Source organism: Bombus pyrosoma, linkage group LG11, assembly GCF_014825855.1.
Source record: "Bombus pyrosoma isolate SC7728 linkage group LG11, ASM1482585v1, whole genome shotgun sequence".
NCBI lineage: Eukaryota > Metazoa > Arthropoda > Insecta > Hymenoptera > Apidae > Bombus > Bombus pyrosoma.
The window spans coordinates 5,222,737-5,245,404 of record NC_057780.1 but is presented as its reverse complement, the minus strand read 5'-3'; the positions used below and the strand labels follow the sequence as shown (position 1 = coordinate 5,245,404).

Genomic DNA, 22,668 nt, shown 5'->3' with positions numbered 1-22,668 from the left:
TGTTAAAACTAATTTAATTAGTTATATGCAGTTGTATAATTAAATAAATAAGTGTACATAATCGTATAAAGTACACAGATGTAGGTTAAGCTGTCAAGTGTAACATATGATGATGATAATCAATTTTATTTTATTTTATTATAAATTACTAAAGCTATTTGTATAATCACAATTTGTTAAAAGACATCGTATCTTGAAAACTGGAACTTCATCTTCAAAATATAAAGAAGTCAAATTTTCAAATTAAATATTCAGCGCGTGATATTTGAGTCTCATAGAAGCAAGACAAATACGTATATACATATGTATAATTGTATACAAAAGATAGACGTACGTACGTACATACATTATATAGGTAGATTTTGATATTTATCATCGGCTGAATATGGGTTGAATATTATATAACTTCTCGAAATTCTTAACATATATTTCAATATATTTATCCATTTTTTGGTAGAGTTCTTTTATTAAATAAATAATATTACAAACAGAAAACAGCACATACGACTATGAATTATTTTCATAATAATTTATTTAGAATTTATTGTATCAATGTACTATATCATATATCATTTATTATACATAACTATAAACTTAAATATAAGAACAATGGTGTAGAGTAATATCTTTCAAAAAAATACAGATAGAATTGAATCTAAGACTGAATTTTAGTACGTAATTGTTCTAATCCTAGTTTGTAGTTATTTATATTTGCCGCGTTGACAGGACAAAAGGTAGCATCGAGTGTGCTATCTAAAAGATGTTGAAAATTTCGTGACTTGTATGAATTGTATGCAGAACAGACAGGCAGGCAGTAGAACAGTGTGGTTTGTCGCCATTTTGTTTATTTTCGCGTAAAAGAGGTCTGAAAGACTATCATCGAAGCAGATCGTCCTGCTTCGTCCGCGAAAAGATCAGCTGAGTGTATCAGTGATCAGGTTAAAAAGCTGGAAACACTGTACGAAAGATTTGGTTGTAAAGGTGATCGTTGCCAGAGGCTGGATGAAATAGTAAGATCGAAATATAGTAGATTGGTGGCTTGCAAGAAGTACGTAAGTTTGACGATTAGTAGCGCGCCGGTCCCGCGGTGCGGAAACCGTTCCTCGGATCGGTCGAGAAAGAGCGAGGTGGTACAAAGTGAAAAGTGCGAGGAAGATAGGTTCGAGAATAAGGAGAGAAATAGTCGTGGCGACAAGAGCAGAGACATCGTAGAAATTACGAGGATATCTCGCAAGGGTGGAATATATGCTGTGGGCGTCCCCCGAAAAAGCGGGGGCACTTGGGAGCTGCAGAAATTGGTCTCATCGCAAGTAAATATCAACCATCGTCGAGTGGCAAAAGGACGTCGTTCTCGAGTCGTAGTAGTGACGCGAGCCCGGTTGCGATTGGTATCGAACAACTAAATCAGCAACATTCGCTCGAGCAAAAATCTTCCGTCCCTGACGAGAATAATCAGCCCGTCGAACGACAACAGTCCATTTTTACTCGAAACTCGTCTGCAGTTGCATCAGTTAAATTAACTTCAGAAGTAACCTCGACGGCGGAAGCCGCCTCCGAGGTTCCCGGCGCAATCAAGACGACCATCAATATCGGCATTGCGATGAACCACGTTAACGATCAGGAAAATCTTAAACAGCTCAACCTGGCACCGGTTCAGGTCAATGAAGTCGAGGAAATGGATACACAAGAAGGAGGTACGGGTTACCCTCATCTGTTTCACTTCATTGAAATTTTTCTAGCTTTTTCTATTAGTTTCATATGTTTTGATTTTTGCTTTGAAGGTTATGGGAAATTATTTCGAACTTTATATGTTGATACGAACATTTTACAGTGAACTTTTTTTACGTATGTACGTATTTTAGTAAAAAATGGCATTAGTTAGAATATAAGATAAAAATTATGCTGATTTTAGAGTTAAAAATATGTGACATATTTATATGATTTCGATAATTTGTGTTATATTATGCTACATTTGGGATAGTTTTGATTTTATACTACTTGATTGGTTTGTTGCATAGTCATGCAGTTTATATATTCAAAAAGAATTAAAATTTATGTGTTGATGTTTATTAAAATTTTCATTATAAAAAATATAGCAATGGGATATGTATGTAATATATATGTATAATACGTAACACACACACGCGCGCGCGCGCACCAATATAGTATATATGTGTATATAATCACGCAAATTATATTAACTTAACAAAGAAAAGTAAGATTCTAAATATATTTTAAATGTACTGTTATTTTTTGTTTCTCTTCATATCTATATAAATACTTTAAACACTTAATGTTAAGTTAGTGAATGTATATATACTCTTTTTAACAACTTATAAATATATGGTTATAAGCAGACCTTCATTTGATGAAAACGTTCATTTGTTTTCTAATTATGACACAATGACTGGAATTTGACACAGCATTTTTCATCAAGTTTTATGTGTATAAATTACTACATGGATATTTCTGTAAATCACTTTTTTAAGTTTATTATAAAACATTAAGTAAATTTTTTATTTTTATATGTTAGTGTTGTGGATAATCTACAATTCAAATAGTTCAAATATACAACATTCCTTTGGTACTGTTTATAAAATATAAAAATACTGTCAAAAATTTACATATTATATACAAAACAGCGCATAATTCATTGTAAAATGTAATATTATCCATCTAATTTATTGCTAAAATTATAAAAGCTTTTTTCAAAAAGCAGCGTTTAAAAATTTTGCAGTAATAGATGTCTTAACCTTCTAGAAACACCAAATGATGGTGGAGGAGATGGTAATGATACTAGTCCTATGAACGGAGAATCAGAATTAGCTTGTATAGTTCAAGATCAAGAAATGGAGGAAGGTAGGAGAAAAATATTAAAAAGAAATTTATTTTATTGATGTCACCTTTCTTACAAATTAAACACAATATTAGCATTAAAATCTTAATAGAAGGCATAAATGTTTGCTAACAGTGACAGCTTATTTAAATTTTATTAGTAATTAAATTCGATTAGCAATTAAAGGGGACTTAAAAATTGTGGTATATAGATACATATATTAAAAGTTGTTATAAAAGTTATAATAAGTTATAATGAGTAAGAATATTATAATGAGATGTAATCTAATGTTGCAATTATAAAAATTTAAATGCATATCATTAATTATAAATCTCAATATCTTTTTATTTAGATGAAGCAAGATCAGAAGCAACATTTCGTTATACAGTGGAAAATCTTTCTAAAATGAAAGAAACCCAATTGTCACCTCCATGTTATGTTCGTAATTTACCATGGAAAATAATGATAATGCCAAGGTCAAGTCAGACACAAGATAGAGCTCCTCAGAAATCTCTTGGTTTTTTTCTGCAATGTAATGGAGAAAGTGAATCATCGTGGAGTTGTTATGCAGTTGCAGATCTTCGATTACTTTCTTGTAAGGAAGGGCAGGAACCATTTAGTAGAAGTTAGTATATATATTTTTATATATTAATATTTTATTTTTACTGAAGATTGTTTTGTTTCATTTAATTTTTAATTTAGTTAATATTATGATTCTGTATTCTTATTTTAGAAATTCAACATCTCTTCTATAGTAAAGAAAATGATTGGGGATTTAGTCATTTTATGACATGGCAGGATGTCCTGGATCCTGATAAAGGTTTTATTAAAGATGATTCTATTACACTTGAGGTTAGTGTGATATTAGATTTTTTAAATCAAAGAGTAATAAAGAAATATTTTGTTTAATTTGATGTAAAAATTTATAGTTATTCATTACTTTTATTTTAGGGTATCTTCAATCAAAAATTTTTAAAAATTTCCAATTTTTTGGTTATGTTATAATTTAATTCTCTGAGGAGGTTTATGAAATATTATATAAATATTAAGTTTCGATCCATTTGTTTAATAAATATTTTCTCTAAACATACACGTTTATAGCTATTTTTATAACATTAATTTTTTTAAATAGGTTCATGTCATGGCTGATGCTCCACATGGTGTCAGCTGGGATAGTAAAAAACATACAGGATTTGTAGGCTTAAAAAATCAAGGTGCTACATGCTATATGAACTCTTTACTTCAAACTTTGTATTTTACGAATCAGGTAGGTTAATAAATTCATTTTGAGTATTTCAAAACTTAAATATTAACTATAATTGTCATTTGTATCAGTATGTGTTGTGTATATTATGTTAATACAAATTTCTAAAGAAACATTGATAGTGATGGATATTATGAAATTATCAGATTAACAGAAGTAAAATAAATTTTGTTGTACTTTTTAAACTAAAAACTAATTAATATCCTTTACTTTCTTAAACTTTTTATGATTGTAATATAAATATTTAAGTATTTATCCTTTATGTTTCTAGTTACGTAAAGCAGTTTACAAAATGCCAACAGAAAGTGATGATTCTAGCAAAAGTGTTGCTTTGGCTTTACAAAGGGTATTTCATGAATTACAGTTCTCTGATAAACCAGTAGGTACAAAAAAATTAACCAAAAGCTTCGGTTGGGAAACATTGGATTCATTCATGCAACATGATGTACAAGAATTTTTACGAGTGGTAAGGAATTAATGTACTTACTATTATTTATAATATCCTTGACAATAATCTGTAGTATTTTAAGCTTTATTTATCAATGATAAGAGCTTTTCTTTACTAATAATTGCTTTAGCTTTTAGACAAGTTGGAAAGTAAAATGAAAGGTACATGTGTAGAGGGTACAGTGCCAAAATTATTTGAAGGAAAGATGGTTTCATTTATCAAATGTAAAAATATTGATTACAAATCAACTAGAGTTGAAACTTTCTATGATATACAGTTAAATATAAAAGGAAAGAAAAATAGTAAGTATATGAAGAAATATTTCTTATTAAATACATAAAAATTTCATGTTTTGCGTATTACTTATAAAATTTTATATTATGTAAAAATTAACTTTAGTTTATGAGTCTTTTAATGATTATGTGAGTACTGAAAGTCTGGATGGTGATAATAAATATGATGCGGGAGAGAATGGATTACAAGAGGCAGAAAAGGGTGTTATCTTTTCATCATTTCCACCAGTGTTGCATTTACATTTAATGCGATTTCAATATGATCCAGTTACAGATTGTTCTGTGAAATTTAATGATAGGTAAGAAATAACAAAAAAATTATAATCTTAATACATAGAATCTATTTTTTCATAATATTTGCAATCTTTATGTCTATATATATTAAATTTCATTAAGGTTTGAATTCTATGAAAAAATAAGCCTTGGCAAATATTTACAAAATAAAGAAGCAACAAGTGCAGATTATACATTGCATGCAGTCTTAGTACACAGTGGGGATAATCATGGTGGGCATTATGTTGTATTTATCAATCCAGCTGGTGATGGAAAAGTATGTGCATTTTTTATTCTAATTATTTTATTCTAATTTAGTTAGAAATAATTATGTATTTCTTTTAAACATAATCTCATTCTCTATTTAAATAATTTTAAATAATTATATGCAAACATCATTGATTGTGTATACTCAATTCTGAAACAGTGGTGCAAATTCGACGATGATGTCGTCTCAAGGTGTACGAAACAAGAAGCTATTGAACACAATTATGGTGGTCAAGATGAGGATATGTCTATAGCTGTGAAACATTGTACGAACGCCTATATGTTGGTGTACATAAGGGACTCTGAGCTGGAAAACGTCCTACAAGAAGTCAAGGAAGAGGATATACCTCAAGAGGTCAGAAACGTCCTACAAAGAGAGCTTTCCCAGGAGTTGAGCGACCATGAACGTGACAAAGACGCGACTGACTCAATCAAAGACTCACATACAGAGACTACGACTCTTCGTCCGTGCACACAAAATTCTCGAAATCCAAATCTCTATATTCATGATTTTTGAAGAGATGGAAAGAGTTGCAAATTGGTTGAATTCTTTTCCAACAAAACTTCCCATTTCTTAAATATGTTTTGAGCTAATTAGCTCATAACATATAAAATCATCAAATTCATAAAACATTACATCAAGTTATATACAAGGATGAAATAAGTTTAATAACATAGGAACGTATTTGAATAGATTCAATATTTTGGATATGTGAATTAATCAGAAAATAATATCTACAAATTAAATTTAATAAATTAATATTTTTTTTAGCACCTATACATACATATATATATTTTCAAATATTTGTTATAAAATTTCTCTTAATATTTTTTAATAACCAGAAATTTATAGCGTTATCAGCTACAGGCTGTTATATCACCAAATGTTGATATTGTATACATTGTGTCCATTTTCAGGTACAGCATGTTATATGTAATATGTCACTCTTATGTGACTTAAAAGTGTTACGCGCGCATTACTTTGCTGATATTTATTACATATTTAAAAAAGAAAGGAGAAAAGAAAATATTTCATTATATTATATTGAATTGATGTCTATATGCAAAGGTATTTGGTTTGAAAATGGCAGTTAATCAATATAAAATGTTGTATTAGAGTTATCTAATATGTATATTATCAATAGATTTTTATTAGTTAATGTTATATAGAGATTTGTTTTATTCAAATGGACGCATTTTAAACTTTTTGACAGAGGACTTTTTTTGTATGGACGATTGAGTCATGTAAAAATTACGTCTTTGTTGGTTCTTTTAATTTATTTTTCTCGTTACTTAAAAATTTTATATTAATTATATATTAGTTGATTGAAGGTTAAACAGCTATAATTAATGTACGCGTTGCACTTCAGGTACTATACAAAAATTGAAATCGGGTTGGCATAAAATCTGATTATTAGGCTATTATCATGGTGAGCCTTAGAATCAGTTTGAAATGTTTATTGTAATAAATATTGTATGATATTATACCTAAAAAAAATAATTGTATTGTAGTATTCTAAAGCTTTGGGTAACAAATGCACAGACATATCGCAGAATAGGTTGAAATGTGTGAATAATTATAACAAAAGTACAGGCAAGAAAGACTTATTAGTTAATAGAGTGAGATAATTATTCAAAATCTGATTTAAAATAATGAGTCTTAACTCATGAAATAGATAATGCTGTGGGAAAAAGAGAAAATGAACAATAAGTAGGATTTATTAATGTCTGCTTCTTCCTTAATACGTCTTCTAAGGTGTATTTGTTATTTAATGAAGATCGTTTAGTGAGTGAGGTGAAATGTGATTTATATTATCAAATCTATGATTTTCATGAATTAACACTTTGAATCAACGTTAATAATAAAATTAGGATATTGAACCTTGTAATGAGGTCTGAATCAATTAATCGAGTCGTTAATTCATTAAATTTTGTCAATGTTCATAGTCAGTATGACCATCAACAGATGCTATCTATTTATTTGTTGTTACGTATTAATAAATAGAAAAAATTCAATGCCTCATGAACAAAGTGAATATTTCATAATAACTATAAAATACCTATATATATATATATATATATATAATATATAATATATATATATATATATATATATATTACTCTTTATCTTAGACATAAAATAAATGAAAAAATATAGAATAAACTGTTGAATACTAGAGAATTTCAAACACTAAAAATCATATTAGTTAATTTGTTACCATTTTTACTTTTTACTTGTTAAAAATGTAGTTGTATTATTATTTAAAACATCCGCATGACAGTAATTCAATATGTAAAGCATCTCCACACTACTATAGTTATACATTACATTCTTTTTATTATTTAGCATAAATGATGGTCATGTATTTTTGTAAATATTCACAGGTATGATAGTCTAAGATCTGCAAATATCAATTATTAACATTGTATGATTCTTGATTTCAAAGAAATATATAATATAACATTGTGTTTTATATTTTAATCAAAATGTAATACACAAAACGAAGATAATAGGAAATTTATTTTATAGGACTATGAAACAAACATTTAGTACATTTCATAAATCATTATTTAGTTATTTAAAACATCATCCCTGTGTAAAAATTTATTAGTATTTTATGTATTTTATATACTTTCTAATTGTTTGGATTAATTTGAAGTATGTTACATAAAACCATCATTTACAGCTGAATAATTTTCATTGTGTAATTGTTTGACTTAGTAGTCTGTATTGCGGCAGATGAACAAAATTAAAATTATATAAAGGACAAAACAAAATTCATTCTTTTGATGTTTCGAATACTATTTGTTCTCGAATCTCAAAAGCATGATACTGGCACACTGCTTTTCTAAAAGTTTAAATTTTAGAAGACAGATGAGGAAAAATTACCAATGAGATGAATTTAGTACATATATGGATAATTTTAATTTTGTTGGTCTAGCTGGTGGAGAGGCTGCAAGAGGAGAAGAGGCTGGAACAAATACGAAGAAAGGAAAGAACAGAAGCATACTTGTATATAACCGTCAACGTCCTTCTTGAGGATAATTTTGACGGTCACCAAGGGAATGACTTATATGATCCAGAGCATGCTTTGTATCGTGTATTTCGCGTACGTAAGCAGTGTACCTTGCACGAGTTTCTCGAATTGCTGAGTGATAGCTTGGTAAGTGTTGACAAATTTTTCATGGTATTACTCTCATCATATTGTATTAAAATATGCTACTATCGATATTTTATTTTATCGATATTTTTAATTATTTGATATTGAAATATTGGTGTGACTTCATAATATGTGCTACTAATTGGTTATATATTATATTATTGTGATCATCTACGAACACGGTAGGTGATTAAAAAAATTGTACTTAAAAGTGAAACAACTATTTTATCAAATTGAAGGATTATAGAATTTAAATAATTAATTTTATGGGATTTTTTTCTACAGAAATATCCAATAGAACAAATTCGTTTGTGGCCGTTGAATGTGCGTTCAAACCAGACTTGTAGACCAATGCCAATTGAGTTAGAAAATGACCTACAAAAATCCATTTACCAATGCGCGGAGAACCCAAATGTTTGGAACGTGTTTGTTGAACTTGTTCCTCCAGATTCTGATCTAACAGCATTGCCACCTTTCGATAAAGACACCGATGTTCTGCTATTTTTTAAATTATACGATCCCAAAAATAAGAAGATTCATTACTGTGGACATCATTATATGCCTGTCACAGCTAAAGTCCGTAAGTTTTATTTTAAATAACTTCCTTTCCTTAATTTCATTTTTTACTATAATGTTATTGTCAGAGATTAAGAAACAAATTTATATAGTATAAAATATAATAGATTTATATCTTCATAACAGTGGAAAATAATTGTTATCACGGTTTTGTGCAGAGGAACTTATACCAATCTTAAATGAAAGAGCCGGTTTCCCACCTGATACAGAATTGGCTCTTTACGAAGAAATCAAACCAAACTTGGTAGAAAAGATAGACAACTTAACAGAACCATTAGAGAAAGTCCTTGAGGAATTAATGGATGGAGATATAATTGTTTTTCAAAAAGAGGGTGACAATCAAATGTATGAGCTTCCAACATGTAGAGAATACTTCAAGTAAGTTGAGAAATATTTGTAAAATTTGATATTTATACAAATATTTTTATACAAAAATTTTTGTTATATTTCAGAGACCTATTTCATAGAGTGGAAGTTACATTTTGTGATAAAACAATTCCTAATGATACTGGTTTTACAATGGAACTTTCATTAAGAATGACATATGACCAAATGGCAAGAGCTGTGGCACAGAGACTTGGTACAGATCCTTATCTTTTGCAATTCTTTAAATGTCAAACGTAAGAATATATATAATATATAACTTTATGCAATTTTATATACTTTTATACGTCTATATTATATATACAAACATTTCTTATTACATTTGCAGCTACAAAGATTCACCTGGTCACCCACTAAAATGCACATTTGAAGGTTCGTTGAAAGATTTGGTTTCTTATTGCAAACCTAAAGCAAAAAAGTTATATTATCAGCAACTTAGTATTAGAGTAAATGAACTCGAAAACAAAAAGCAGTTCAAATGTATATGGGTTGGTCCATCTCTTAAAGAAGAGAAGGAAATTATTCTTTATCCTAACAAAAATGGAACAGTAGCAACATTGCTGGAAGAAGCTAAAAAACAAGTAGAATTATCAGAAAATGGATCTGGAAAATTAAGGATATTAGAAATTAATTCTAGTAAACTTTCGCCTGGTCCACGGGAAGATGTACCTTTAGATAATTTAAATACATCTGGCACAAAATTATACAGGATAGAAGAAATTCCAAATGATGAGTTAAATTTAGCAGAAGATGAAATGTTGGTTCCTGTTGCCCATTTCCATAAGGATATTTTTTCAACATTTGGTATTCCCTTTTTCTTTAAAATCAAACATGTAAGTGTAGTAAAATATGAAAAGATGTTTTTCCAAGTAAATATTTTAATTTCATAATTTTACAACAATATTGTTTGTATTTTCGTCGTTTATATGTTTACAGGGTGAGCCTTTCCCAAAGATGAAAGAAAGACTATTGAAGAAGTTGGGGGTACAAGAAAAAGAATTTGAAAAGGTAGGCATCCTAATCTAATTTTATTTGATATTCTATGAGAATTCATAAAAAAACTTTGAAGTTTAAGTTCGCGGTGGTGACGATGGGTAAACCACACTTTATTATGGACTCGCCAGAGTACTGCATGGACCTTGCAGATTTCCGTATTCATCCAAATCAAAGTAAGTGTTCAAATAAAAAAGATACAAATAAAAAAAAAATACACTCACTCACACATGCATATAAATACAAACGTCAAAGTTTTGATAGAAAATATTAAAATAGGTGAAGTAGCGAATAATTTTACAGTAAAAACTTTAAATTGACGTTGATGAAAAATAAATTTTGTAGTTTATCCATTTTTAAACGCAGGCACATCGCCACTTAGGCCTTGGCTCGGCCTAGAACACGTCAACAAAGCGCCAAAGCGCTCTCGTATCAACTACCTCGAAAAGGCCATTAAAATTTACAATTAAATTTTCATCACATGAAGAAGAATGAAATTAGGCAGCCACTCATATAATTTATACGACTCTATAGTAAGAAAGCAACGTTTGACATAGGATGGTTGGAAATGCGTTTATGTATTCGGTTCTTCAACCAGATAGTGCGCGGTTTTAATATTATGATCATGTTAACAAAAGGTAAATCTACGCTTTGTATACGATGGATTAAGAGACTGTAATGAACATGCAATGATATTTTATACATCATGGAAGTTCTCCCTTTCGAATCGACAGGGATTTTACGTAATGGCTGGATCAATCATATATACTGATGATTGATTCCACTATACTACAACAATGGATTCTATCTGTGAAATTTGTAAATATTTTGTCACTCAGTGACAGTTATTTAACAAATATTTTTGAAAGCAGTGTTTTTCACTGCTTTTACGTCTATCAAGAGTAAGAATTTATTTAAAAGCATATTTTATTACTAAGTAAAAAAATGCTTTTGTGTCAAGAAACAGTAAGGTATTTATAAATATAGTGCATTAGTTTAGAAAAGTATAATTTTTTTTAAAATCTCGGTTATTTGATCCTGCCATGTAAAATCTTTGTAGCTGAATATAATGAGACCCAAAGAAACATTATGTACTGTTCTACGTGATGTAATACTTAACGCCCATTATCACAAAAGAATTGTCTACATATTCCTGTTTTATATTATATTCAGGATGTTTGAAACGCAGGCACACAATTACTTTTTATAACCTTCTTCATATTTTTTCGCAAAATAGCAAAACATTAACATCTTGTTTATAGATTCGTTGCTTATTATACTTTAATTGAAGGGGAATGTAATTAAATAGTACGAAATTGTTGCATAACAAAAATTATTATATAATATTTACAAGATAATTTATAAATAAAATTTTCGATTTGCTTTCCAAACACCCTGGATCATTTTATGTTTGAGTATATTCTTTTTTGTGTGTGTTCTCTACATCTTTTCCTATATATTTTACTCGGATTCTATGAAATTTTGCAAATATCTAACAGTAGACTAACATATTAATGAAGCAGTTTCAATTAAAATAACAAAAAAACGGCAAAACAATGCATCAAATATGGTGAATGTTGAATTCACTGTGCTATGAGCATAACTATATGGAATACATTGAAAGATAAAAGTTGTTGTTTAAAAAAAAGTGTTATTTCACCATTTCATTAATTAAGCCTTTGTTTTTGTTTTATTAAACATTATTTCATAGCTCTGTTCTTTTTTTTTTTTTATTCTTTGCATACACTTTACGCACGATAACTTGCCACGATATTATTACTAGATATCCTATTATTTATGAATCATCTTTTATTCAACATTTTCTCCTCTCTTAACTGTGATTATAGTCTTTCTTCGAAACGTTTAAATCCATGGCTCCACAATACCTAAGAATGTTACTAAATGTTGAAAAAAGATGGAGCAATTTATTCAATTTATTTAATAAATAAATCTTTTTCTAAGAGAATAGTTTGTTGCAATTATTAAAAAATAAAGAAAGGAAAGAGTTTTAAACTTTAAAAGAACTCTTTAAATAGGTCAAGTTAATGATTTTAATTCGAGCTAATTAGCTGTTAGTCTATTAGAATAATAAATTGCTGCAGCTCAATTGGAGCGATAATTTATATCGATTGAGTATATAATTTAAAGAAATACGTCAAATGTAGCTCTTACAATGAGTATGTATTATTCATGATGTCACATGTTTTCTAGAGCGTATTTCAACATCGACGAATAATTACTATGAATCGATAATACATAAGAAATTTATGCGATGTGCAGTAATATTTACGAAGACTGGACATGCTAATTGTGAAGATTGCAATATTTTGTAAACCTGAACGTGATTGTACAGCTAGTTTGACTAACTACAGCCGTAATTTTAATCATGTATATGCTTGCAACTTGCAGTCGCTTATTTTTGTTTTCGAAAATAATTTTAATATATGTTCTGTTAAAAAATTCTTAAATGACAGAAATTCTCAAATAACACATTTCATTACGTGATTTTGAAATGAACTTTCTTTGTTCTCTTTTTCTTTTTATTTCTTTTTCAATTCATAAGATTATTAGAATCATGTAAAGATAAGACACTAAAAGGAAGTACATATTTTTTAAACGTTGGAAAAATTGAAAACTTCATTTTTCCTTTAATTAAATTATATACAAAAACTTAATGTTTAATTTTTTGTAAAAATATTAGTATTCATAACTGGTTTCCCTGACAAAAGTAAAGCGAAAGTTTTGATCAAAGGATGTCATGAATAGAGCATATGTATTTACCTGGAGACATATGTATTCATTATGAAAATATGAATTACACATTTTATTAAATATAGATATCAATTCCGTATATTAGTTGTATACATATATATTTTATTGTTATGTTCCTCAATGAGTACTAACAATAACAATGATTTTAAAGTTGGAGATAGTATGAATATCACTTATGACGATGTTAATAGTATCTATGTATTTTTTGCACTAAATCATACGAAAGTTATATTTGAAAAGAATTGTTTAAGTTATTGTATTATAATAAAAAAGAGAAAAGCAAACGAAAAAAAATATCAAATTAACATGTAACAAATAATCCGCGAAAATATGCACTTCTGATATATAATATAATGCTTGTAATTAATTGTAACGCTGTTTCTGTTTTTGTACAGCTAATATTATAGCAGCTGCTCAATTGTGATTGTAAAGTTCATCAATAATTTTTCACTAATTTTTTTCTAAGCAAATAAAAAGCAAAATACACACAATAAACAAGACTATACAGAATGCATAAACAAGATAATAAATAAGAAAAAGAACATTTTATGAATTTATTTGATTATCTTACTTCACATGATTTCAGTGTGACATATTTCAATTCGTTTTTCTTCATACGTTTATTTTAATATTATTTTCTTTTTAAGGATTGAGATAATATTTAGTATTAGAACAATGTTATTGTTCAACATTATATTAACTTATTTAAAATTATATAATGCTACTAAGTACGAAATATTTGATTAGAAAATTACATTACAAGAAAAATTCAATGTTGAGGTAAAATATTGGATATAAATATTGTATATAATTAAACTGTTTTCCTTTTTAAAAGCGGTATTAAATTTAGCGAATAGGTTAATAGTAACATTAACGTATAATGCAGATATTTTCTATCATTTTATGATTCAATATTATCAATATCTTCTTCAAATACCCTTTAATTCTTTTAACATACAAATTTAAAATAAACTTAAAAAATTTATTTAAGGGAGCTGACTTACATATATTTCTGGATTACTTTTTATTATTATTACTTTTACTCTTAATTATTTTAATAGTAAAAAATGACAAAAGAAGAAACATTTTATTTGTCTTTAAATGACATTTGTCAATCAATAGTACATTGTGTTACTTTAGTGGACTGAGGACAGATATTGTCAAATCATATTGAATAAAAATACGACTTTCACTTAGCAGATGATGATTTATATGTAACAAAATTTAATTTTTCTTCAATTACCGGAAACTTCCAGGGATGCTAAATATTAAAATGCCAATAATAAATAACAAAAAGAAGCAAAATAATAAATGCTGTGCGCGAGTATAAAATTGTTATGATAATCTGTTTATCACGACAAGAAATTAACTTGTAAACATTTTTTTGGAATGAACATTGCAATATAATTAACGAGTAATTATTACAAAGTACATATATACAAGTGTACAATATATTATAATCTCTTCAAATAAATTGTTAAATTTTCAAATGTTTGCCTTTTTAATTGTGCGATCATTTTCATGTTTATAATGCTCATCCAATTACGAAGTGGTAATTACGTAAATGTTTGTATCTTAGAAATTTCGTCATAATTGTAACAACAATAATTTCCCGATATAGTATTATTGTTCGCTAAGATATCATTGAAGATGAGAAGGAACAATCAATCTGACGAAAATATTTAAAGTTTTTGTAATATAATAAAAAAGGAACGTTTAAACGGTTCTGATAAAAGTGTCGAGTGCATTGGTCGCTAAGAAATGTGATATATACGCTATAGACTTGCGTGTATTCGAAGAAAGTAAGTATGTCGATAGTGAATTACATACTTTCAAATCAGTATCGCTCATAGTAAAACTGTAAGATCTGTTATCATTATTTCTTATTAGAAAAACATTTAAAGCATGTACTAAATTGCATTGCAATTCAGTGAAATATTTCGAACTGAATAATTATAAAGTGAAGTTAAATGGTCGAAGAATTTTAATTAAACTGGTACAACAAGGAAGTGTCTAGGTCTGTTATATCCTTTCTAAAGAAAGGCCAACAACAAGAAACTTTTTTAATCGCTTATAACAGTTATTAAAATATTTCAATTTGATAATTTCAATCAATTTCGATTGTTCTAAAAAAATGTTTAAAATATTCTATTGAATTACAAAAGAAATTCGTTTTCTATTATATTAAATTTATACTACATCTCGTATTACTACGTATTTGATTTCTTCATAAATTAGTAATAAACAGGAATCTTATTTTTTGAAACATATATCTTCATGTAATAATATGACACTTTTTATTTGAAAGTTGCATATTTTATTGAGGGACAATTTTAAATTGCTACATAAATTAACAATTTCAAATATTTTTTTATCATTACAAATCATTTAAATCACTTCTCATAATTGAACGCGCGTGTATCAACAGTTGAGCCGTTGAAGTTTTTTTCCTTCACAGTTTTTAGGTTAAAGAAAAAATGTGTCAGTTACAATGAATATGTACATGATTTAAGAAATTTCTAATCACCTTGTATATTTCATGAACTTTTGTATATATATGATTTAAGAAACTATTTGTTATAACAATGAACTGGGCGAATTTAAATCGTTATGGCTTTCGATTGGCTGACAATCTGTTAATCAGCCGCACGCAGCATATAAAAGATCGTGTTCTTCAGGGACTATCAGAAGCCTTCCAAGACTCAAATCCTAACGTGTACTTTTCAACCGCGTGTCGTACACTTAAACTCGTGAGTGATTGTAAAAGTTATTCATAAAAATCATATTTTATGCAGTTTTTTTTATAATTATCTTACATATTTAAAATTTTTTATAATTATTTGTAATTATCGCTGTATATTATATTCAATTTATTATTTTATTATTTGCATAATAATTAAATAAGTTGTATAAAAATGTTTATATATTTATATATTATATTATGTATTTGATTATTAATGTATAATTTCTTTGGACAATTTTTTTATTTGTTAAAATACTTCTAAGAAACTATATTATATTTATTTAAATTTAAAAAATATTAATCAGAGTATTGATAAGTAATAGAAATAATTGAATATAAATAAGTAATTAATAGGGAGTAGTAATCAGAGAGTCTTGTATGTAAAACATATATGCCTCTTGATAAAGAAAATCTCATTGTGTCATGCTATACACAAGGTTATCGGTGAAAACACTTTGAACTTTATCAAGATAATAAAAAGACTAATAACTAAACACTATTTTGCAATATCCCCTGCAGATTTAAGAAATAAACAAGTATACATTCAGGAAATAGTATAACATTACTCCAATAAATTGTTTCTATTATATGAAGTAAGTGATAAGTATATTGATAAGACACTAAAAAACTTTGAATTTTTAATTACATAGCACATGCCTGAAATAATTTATAAGAATGTCTGGGAAACAGACCCAGAACTTTTTGAATTAATGAAAAAGGAAAAAAAGAGGCAAGAGTCTGGTCTTGAATTGATTGCTAGTGAAAATTTTACATCTCTCAGTGTTTTGCAATGTTTGAGTTCTTGTCTTCACAATAAATATAGTGAAGGCCTTCCTGGTCAGAGGTATGTTTCTTATAACTTACAATTATTATTATCTTTTAACGTATTTATATGTTTATCAATTGTTAAAACTGTCCTTATATATTTAGATATTATGGAGGAAATGAATACATTGATGAAATTGAATTGTTGGCACAAAAACGTGCTTTGGAAGCATTCGATTTAAATCCTGAAGAATGGGGTTGTAATGTACAACCGTATTCAGGAAGTCCAGCTAATTTTGCTGTCTACACAGGTTTAATTGAGCCTCATGGTCGTATAATGGGTTTAGATCTTCCTGATGGAGGACATCTTACACATGGTACCACATAAAATTTTCATATTAAAACATTATAAGCTATGCTATTATAGATGTTAAAGTCTTTTGTTTCAATCCTCTAGGTTTTTTTTCTGCAACTAAAAAGGTTTCTGCAACATCAATATTTTTTGAATCAATGCCATACAAAGTTAGTCTTGATACTGGTTTAATTGATTATGATAAGTTAGCTCAGGAAGCAAGTTTATTTAAGCCTAAAATTATAATAGCAGGTGTTTCCTGTTATAGTAGATGCTTAGACTACAAGCGATTCAGGGAAATAGCAGATGAGAATAATGCTTATCTATTTAGTGACATGGCTCATGTATCAGGATTAGTTGCAGCTAAATTAATTCCTAGTCCATTCGAATATAGTGATGTTGTGTCTACTACAACTCATAAGACTTTAAGGTAATTGCTAGCACATATTGCTTATTGGTAAATGGCTTCTCATTTCCTTATCAAAGAACATTTCTTTGTTTATCATCAATAGAGGACCTCGTGCTGGTGTTATATTTTTTCGTAAAGGAGTCAGAAAAATTGGAAAAGATGGTCAACAAATTATGTATGATTTGGAAGATAAAATTAATCAGGCTGTATTCCCAGGGCTACAAGGTGGACCTCACAATCATGCAATTGCAGGCATAGCTACAACAATGAAACAAGTTAAATCGCCAGAATTTCTTCAGTATCAGAAACAAATTATAGCTAATGCAAAGAGACTATGTTCAAGACTTCAGGAGCATGGCTATAAAATCAGTACAGGTGGAACTGATGTTCATATGTTTCTTGTAGATTTACGAAATAAAGGCATTACAGGAGCTAAAGCAGAAAAGATTTTGGAGAGTATCTCCATAGCTTGCAATAAAAACACAGTGCCTGGTGATAAAAGTGCATTGAATTGCAGTGGTATCAGACTTGGTACACCTGCATTAACCACTCGTGGTTTAGTTGAAAAAGATATTGATAAAGTTGTTGATTTTATACACAGAGGTACCTATGTTTTAAAATAATATCTTAGAATAGAATTGAAAATATTAAACGTGTACAAAAAATATTCTTTGATTCTAATCTCTTTTAGGGCTATTACTTGCTAAGGAAGTGTCTAACATTTCTGGTCCTAAACTTATTGACTATAAAAGGGTATTGAATACCGATGTCAACATAAAGGCAAAGGTTACGGCTTTAAGAGAAGAAGTTGAAACATTTTCTAGGCAATTTCCTATTCCCGGTTTTGAAGAATATTGATGGTATAATCTTGTTATGACATTATAAATATTTACTTACATAACATTTTGTATTGTATTCATTTTTTATTAATTTTGTAAAAAAGAATAAAATATGTTTAAAGGAACTATGTTTTGTAATTATTCATAAGAAACATAAATATATACATGTATGAATTATGTGTGAAATATGTATTTATATACATATATAATGTTTTTATAGATATAAATTATTTGAAAAATGCTTATTATGGGTACATTAAGAAATTAAATATAAGATAATTTTTAATTATACATTTAAAAGGTATTACATTATGTGAATTACAATATTGCATTACTTGTACATACAGTATATTAAATTCCATACTTTTCATTAATTTTCAAGAACTTTGTACATTTATTATTGCAACTAAATATACACGTATTTTGTATATGTGAGTTGAATTTTCATTTGAAAAATGAAGTTTAGTTGCATAAATTACTATTAAGAGAAATTTGAATATTACATTTATATAAACACGAATATTAAAAGTTTTTCTCCTATATTGTTACATAAAAAAATTCAATATTTATACTTTATTTTTATGATATTTGTTTATAAGATTCTAAATGTTGCTGTATTAATCATCAACATTTAAATAGTCCCATTGCTATTATTCGTTGCTTACCAATTCTAAATAAAAATATTAATAAAAATCAATCCTTAATTTTTTTAACTATATTATGATATTGATTATTTTTATGTTTCTTTGTTTAGAGCTGTGTATTTTTATTTAACAATCAAGATTTATTCACGAATTGATAATTGATATTTATTTAGAATTATCACATAAATTATCCAGCATTACTATCAATCAGCATCATTTTTTCGATTACAATATTATAACTAATTTATAATATCATATATTCAGTTATTGCTCAATAGAAATGAATGTAGTTAGGAGTAGTTAATTGAAATTATCTTTTTATATTGTTTGCTTCGTTTCAGATTAGTTTTTCTAATTGAGATACCTTGAGACATTGCATTTCTTTTTACATCCAGTATAGTTATATTTAAAAAATGGACCTGAAATAAGACGTTTTAAGTTGCAATTGTAAATAAAACAAGATTTCTACTTGTATGTTATTTTTGTTTACTATTATGTATAATATCTATATACGCAGTATTCCAATGTTTTGTATTTCAATTTATTTATTGTTTCGTGATAAATCTTTTAAGGATAATGTGTTCATATATATAATATTTGTATATGGTATAAATTTTAATAATTCCCTAAATAATGTATGTAAAATTATATCAATGTTCGCGCGCATATTAATACGAAAAACAAATACATATCACGTCTGTCAATGTACTATACGAAAAATCTATTTTATCAACATATTTTAATTTATTTTGTTTAAAGTGGAACCATGTGTGTTTTGTGTTTGTAACACAAATTTAAACATTTCATATTTGCAAAATGTTTGCTGTGTTCAAAAATTATGAAAAAATAAGCTATTACACCCATAATACATATAATATATACTACAAGAATACACATATGTTTGTATATGTATATACTTATTATAAATCTATATCCTTCATCATATCTTTTTCCTGTACTTTTGGATTCAATACACAGCAATTGTACATTATTCTTATTAGTAATGAAAAGTGCTTTGTTACAGAATCATGGCCACGTTGTTTTCATAATTAAATATATATTCTTTTTTAGCTAAAACTTGTAAACAATATAAATCATATTAGTACAGAGTTTGATAAATAAATATTTTACTTCCCGCTATGACAGTTACATACATAAGATTAATTTCACTCATTTAGTATTTCAGCAACAAATAGTATTAAGCACTCCTTCTCTATAGCTATAAGTGTATAATGTAACGTTTATTTGTCACACGATTAAGTTTATATAAAATAAATCTTCATTTCAGCAGTTACACTCAAATACATGTTTTTTTCTTGAACATACATCATCATATATAGATAATTATTAGTACAAGGATTTTGTTCAAAGTTCAAGTTTGTTTTTAAGCTTCACTGTGATATTTAAATAAGATTCCATATGTATAATTTGAAAGTTTCGACTAAGTTGCAACATATCAAATAATACTTCAAATATAGTATCAAAAGAGACCTTCCATGGTGATATAAAGAAAGACATGTATAAAGAGTCATTATTTTTAACAAATATCTTCCTTCTATGTAGTTTTACTTTCTGATGAATGAATTTTTAGAAACTGGTTCCTAACTTATAACTTTGAAAAATTCCTCTAGGAATGCATCCCACATATTTTTATTTTAAATAAGTTTATCTGTACAAGTCATTTAAGAAAATTAATTTTAATACAATGTTTGAAGATCTACTAGATCAACGCAATATGTGTATTAAAAATATATGGGACACCATTATATGTGTATATATATATATATATTATGTATATATACATACATATATATATATATAAAGTTCGTTATTTACTTTCATCACATTGCACAGTGACGTGTAACTTTTAATCAGTCAAGCTCTTGTGCTGTTTGTGAAGTTGAAGCTGTGTTTCTTTGTTCATCATCTGAACCTTCATCTTCAAGACCGTTAAAAAATGATTGTAAAAGTGTACCAAACAATCCTTGATTGCGAGGACGTGGGGATGGAACGTTAAAAAATAATTGCCCTATTTTATCTAAGTACTGTCGATAACATGGATCTCTGTTTAAAGATATTCGATATTGTTCACAAAGTACTGTGAACACAGCGAGTTTACCACTGAAAAATATGAAGTGCAGAATATAATATTGCTACAAATTTCCTACAACTTTCTAATAATTAAACAAATGAGTTAAAATTTGCACTCACCTGTCAACTGTTTTTAATAAAAAAAATAAAAAATTCAGTAAAGGAAGAAGATATGGTGGACCACTGTTTATTTTTGGATGCTGTGATGTATAAGAATTGAAAACTTCCTGTGCAGTAGTTTTATTTTGTAAACAAAGGTATCTAAAAATAAGTTAACAGGATTTTCTAAATTGTTTTAAAGTACTTTAAATACTATTTAGATGCTTAAATTAATGAGGTGCATACTTACTGCAAAACTGCCTGAGCTATAAAAAGATCTATTTCATTTTTGTAACCACGTTGCTCATGGAGCTCGACAAGCATCGCAGCACATCCAGAGCCATCTCTACTATATATAAAATGTTGCCTTGCCATTATATAATTTTTTTCTACAAAAATGTATAATAAATTTCTTCAATAATAATAATATTATTACATGAATGTATATTTAAAGATGTTTGTTATCTTAATCAATTTACCTCTCCAAAATACTTGCGCTATTTTCTGATGCAAATCTGGATGACCTGTTTTATATTCTGTACCTTTTATACTCCATCGAAGAGCAGATTGTACAAATACATCTCTTTCAGGTGATAAAGGACTCATTATACTGAACAAGTTTGTAATTTTTTCGAAATAATCTTGAGAAGGTTCTGTTCCTGATTGTGTTAAAACATTTACAAATAAGATTCCTAAGTCAGCTCCACTTGCATGCTATAAGTAATAAAATATAATAATATAACAATACTTTTTTACACATCCGTATAATATGCGTAAATAATTGCAAATATGCTATATACAACTCAACGTTATATAGTATTATCAATTGATATAGAACATAATCTCATTATGTCTTAAAATATTCTAGAATATTCCACAACATTTTCATTTTTATTTATAAAAATACATTTTAATATAACAGACATTAATGATAACTGATAATAGAACTTAATTATAGATTGTTCGAGAAGGGAATTCGTAAATAACACTTAAGAATGTGCATTATGACATCATTTTGAAAATAGTTTTTTTCGCGACATATTTGCAAAATCAATGAAAAATATAGAAAGTGGAATAGATTACGTACTTGCTCGTGTTGTAATAAAAGAGTAGAACCATTGTATAGTAATTCCAAAAGTTCCGAATACTTTTTCTGCCCAAGATATCTGGAAGAAGAGGTTAAGCAATCATATCGACGATTCTATAAAAACGATTCTTTGACGATGTTGATTAATTACGTTGTTGGCCCACCTGAAGTATAAAGTTCTATACATTTGATGAGCTTCATAATAATTTTCCGAATTTATGGATGCTTCTAATTTTGCTAAAACTCGCTGAATAGCGTGATTACACCGCGAGGCCATGTTTACGCTCTTTGGAATATTTTTTTCTGCTTTTGTAATTGGTATCACTGCTGTGTGTGTAAGTAATTTAAATTTGAATCTTTTTTAAAAAATGA

General features: G+C 27.7%; 3 protein-coding genes across 9 annotated transcripts; 2 read left to right on the top strand and 1 right to left on the bottom strand.

The window, feature by feature from the left end:
- Positions 1-1,198: 1,198 nt before the first annotated feature.
- LOC122572339 (ubiquitin carboxyl-terminal hydrolase 7) lies at positions 1,199-15,069 on the top strand. 5 transcript variants are annotated; one of them, XM_043737205.1, is made up of 18 exons: positions 1,199-1,694; positions 2,761-2,859; positions 3,189-3,461; positions 3,570-3,688; positions 3,969-4,103; positions 4,372-4,566; positions 4,679-4,850; positions 4,948-5,140; positions 5,238-5,391; positions 5,542-5,736; positions 8,324-8,545; positions 8,828-9,122; positions 9,277-9,496; positions 9,571-9,738; positions 9,831-10,335; positions 10,439-10,510; positions 10,572-10,671; positions 10,841-15,069. In XM_043737205.1, the coding sequence occupies exons 1-18, from the start codon at positions 1,601-1,603 to the stop codon at positions 10,963-10,965; spliced, it is 3,336 nt and encodes a 1,111-aa protein (XP_043593140.1). In that variant the 5' UTR covers positions 1,199-1,600; the 3' UTR covers positions 10,966-15,069. The 5 variants fall into 5 exon arrangements, with proteins under 5 accessions (XP_043593140.1, XP_043593138.1, XP_043593136.1 ...); XM_043737203.1 differs by having other exon boundaries at positions 1,461-1,694; positions 10,578-10,671; positions 10,862-15,069; XM_043737201.1 differs by having other exon boundaries at positions 1,461-1,694; positions 10,578-10,671.
- On the top strand, positions 14,930-18,500 carry LOC122572340 (serine hydroxymethyltransferase). Of its 3 annotated transcripts, none has more exons than XM_043737206.1 (7): positions 14,930-15,069; positions 15,835-16,017; positions 16,661-16,854; positions 16,941-17,152; positions 17,233-17,557; positions 17,640-18,139; positions 18,228-18,500. In XM_043737206.1, the coding sequence occupies exons 2-7, from the start codon at positions 15,853-15,855 to the stop codon at positions 18,392-18,394; spliced, it is 1,563 nt and encodes a 520-aa protein (XP_043593141.1). In that variant the 5' UTR covers positions 14,930-15,069; positions 15,835-15,852; the 3' UTR covers positions 18,395-18,500. The 3 variants fall into 3 exon arrangements, with proteins under 3 accessions (XP_043593141.1, XP_043593142.1, XP_043593143.1); XM_043737207.1 differs by having other exon boundaries at positions 14,931-15,073; XM_043737208.1 differs by having other exon boundaries at positions 14,934-15,069; positions 15,726-16,017.
- Positions 18,501-20,890: 2,390 nt separating this feature from the next.
- Positions 20,891-22,573, bottom strand: LOC122572338 (Golgi to ER traffic protein 4 homolog). Its single transcript, XM_043737200.1, has 6 exons — positions 22,461-22,573; positions 22,297-22,375; positions 21,646-21,923; positions 21,460-21,558; positions 21,231-21,371; positions 20,891-21,140 (listed from the first exon to the last, which is right to left on the bottom strand). Exons 1-6 carry the CDS (start codon positions 22,571-22,573, stop codon positions 20,891-20,893), a joined length of 960 nt encoding a protein of 319 aa, XP_043593135.1.
- Positions 22,574-22,668: the final 95 nt, after the last annotated feature.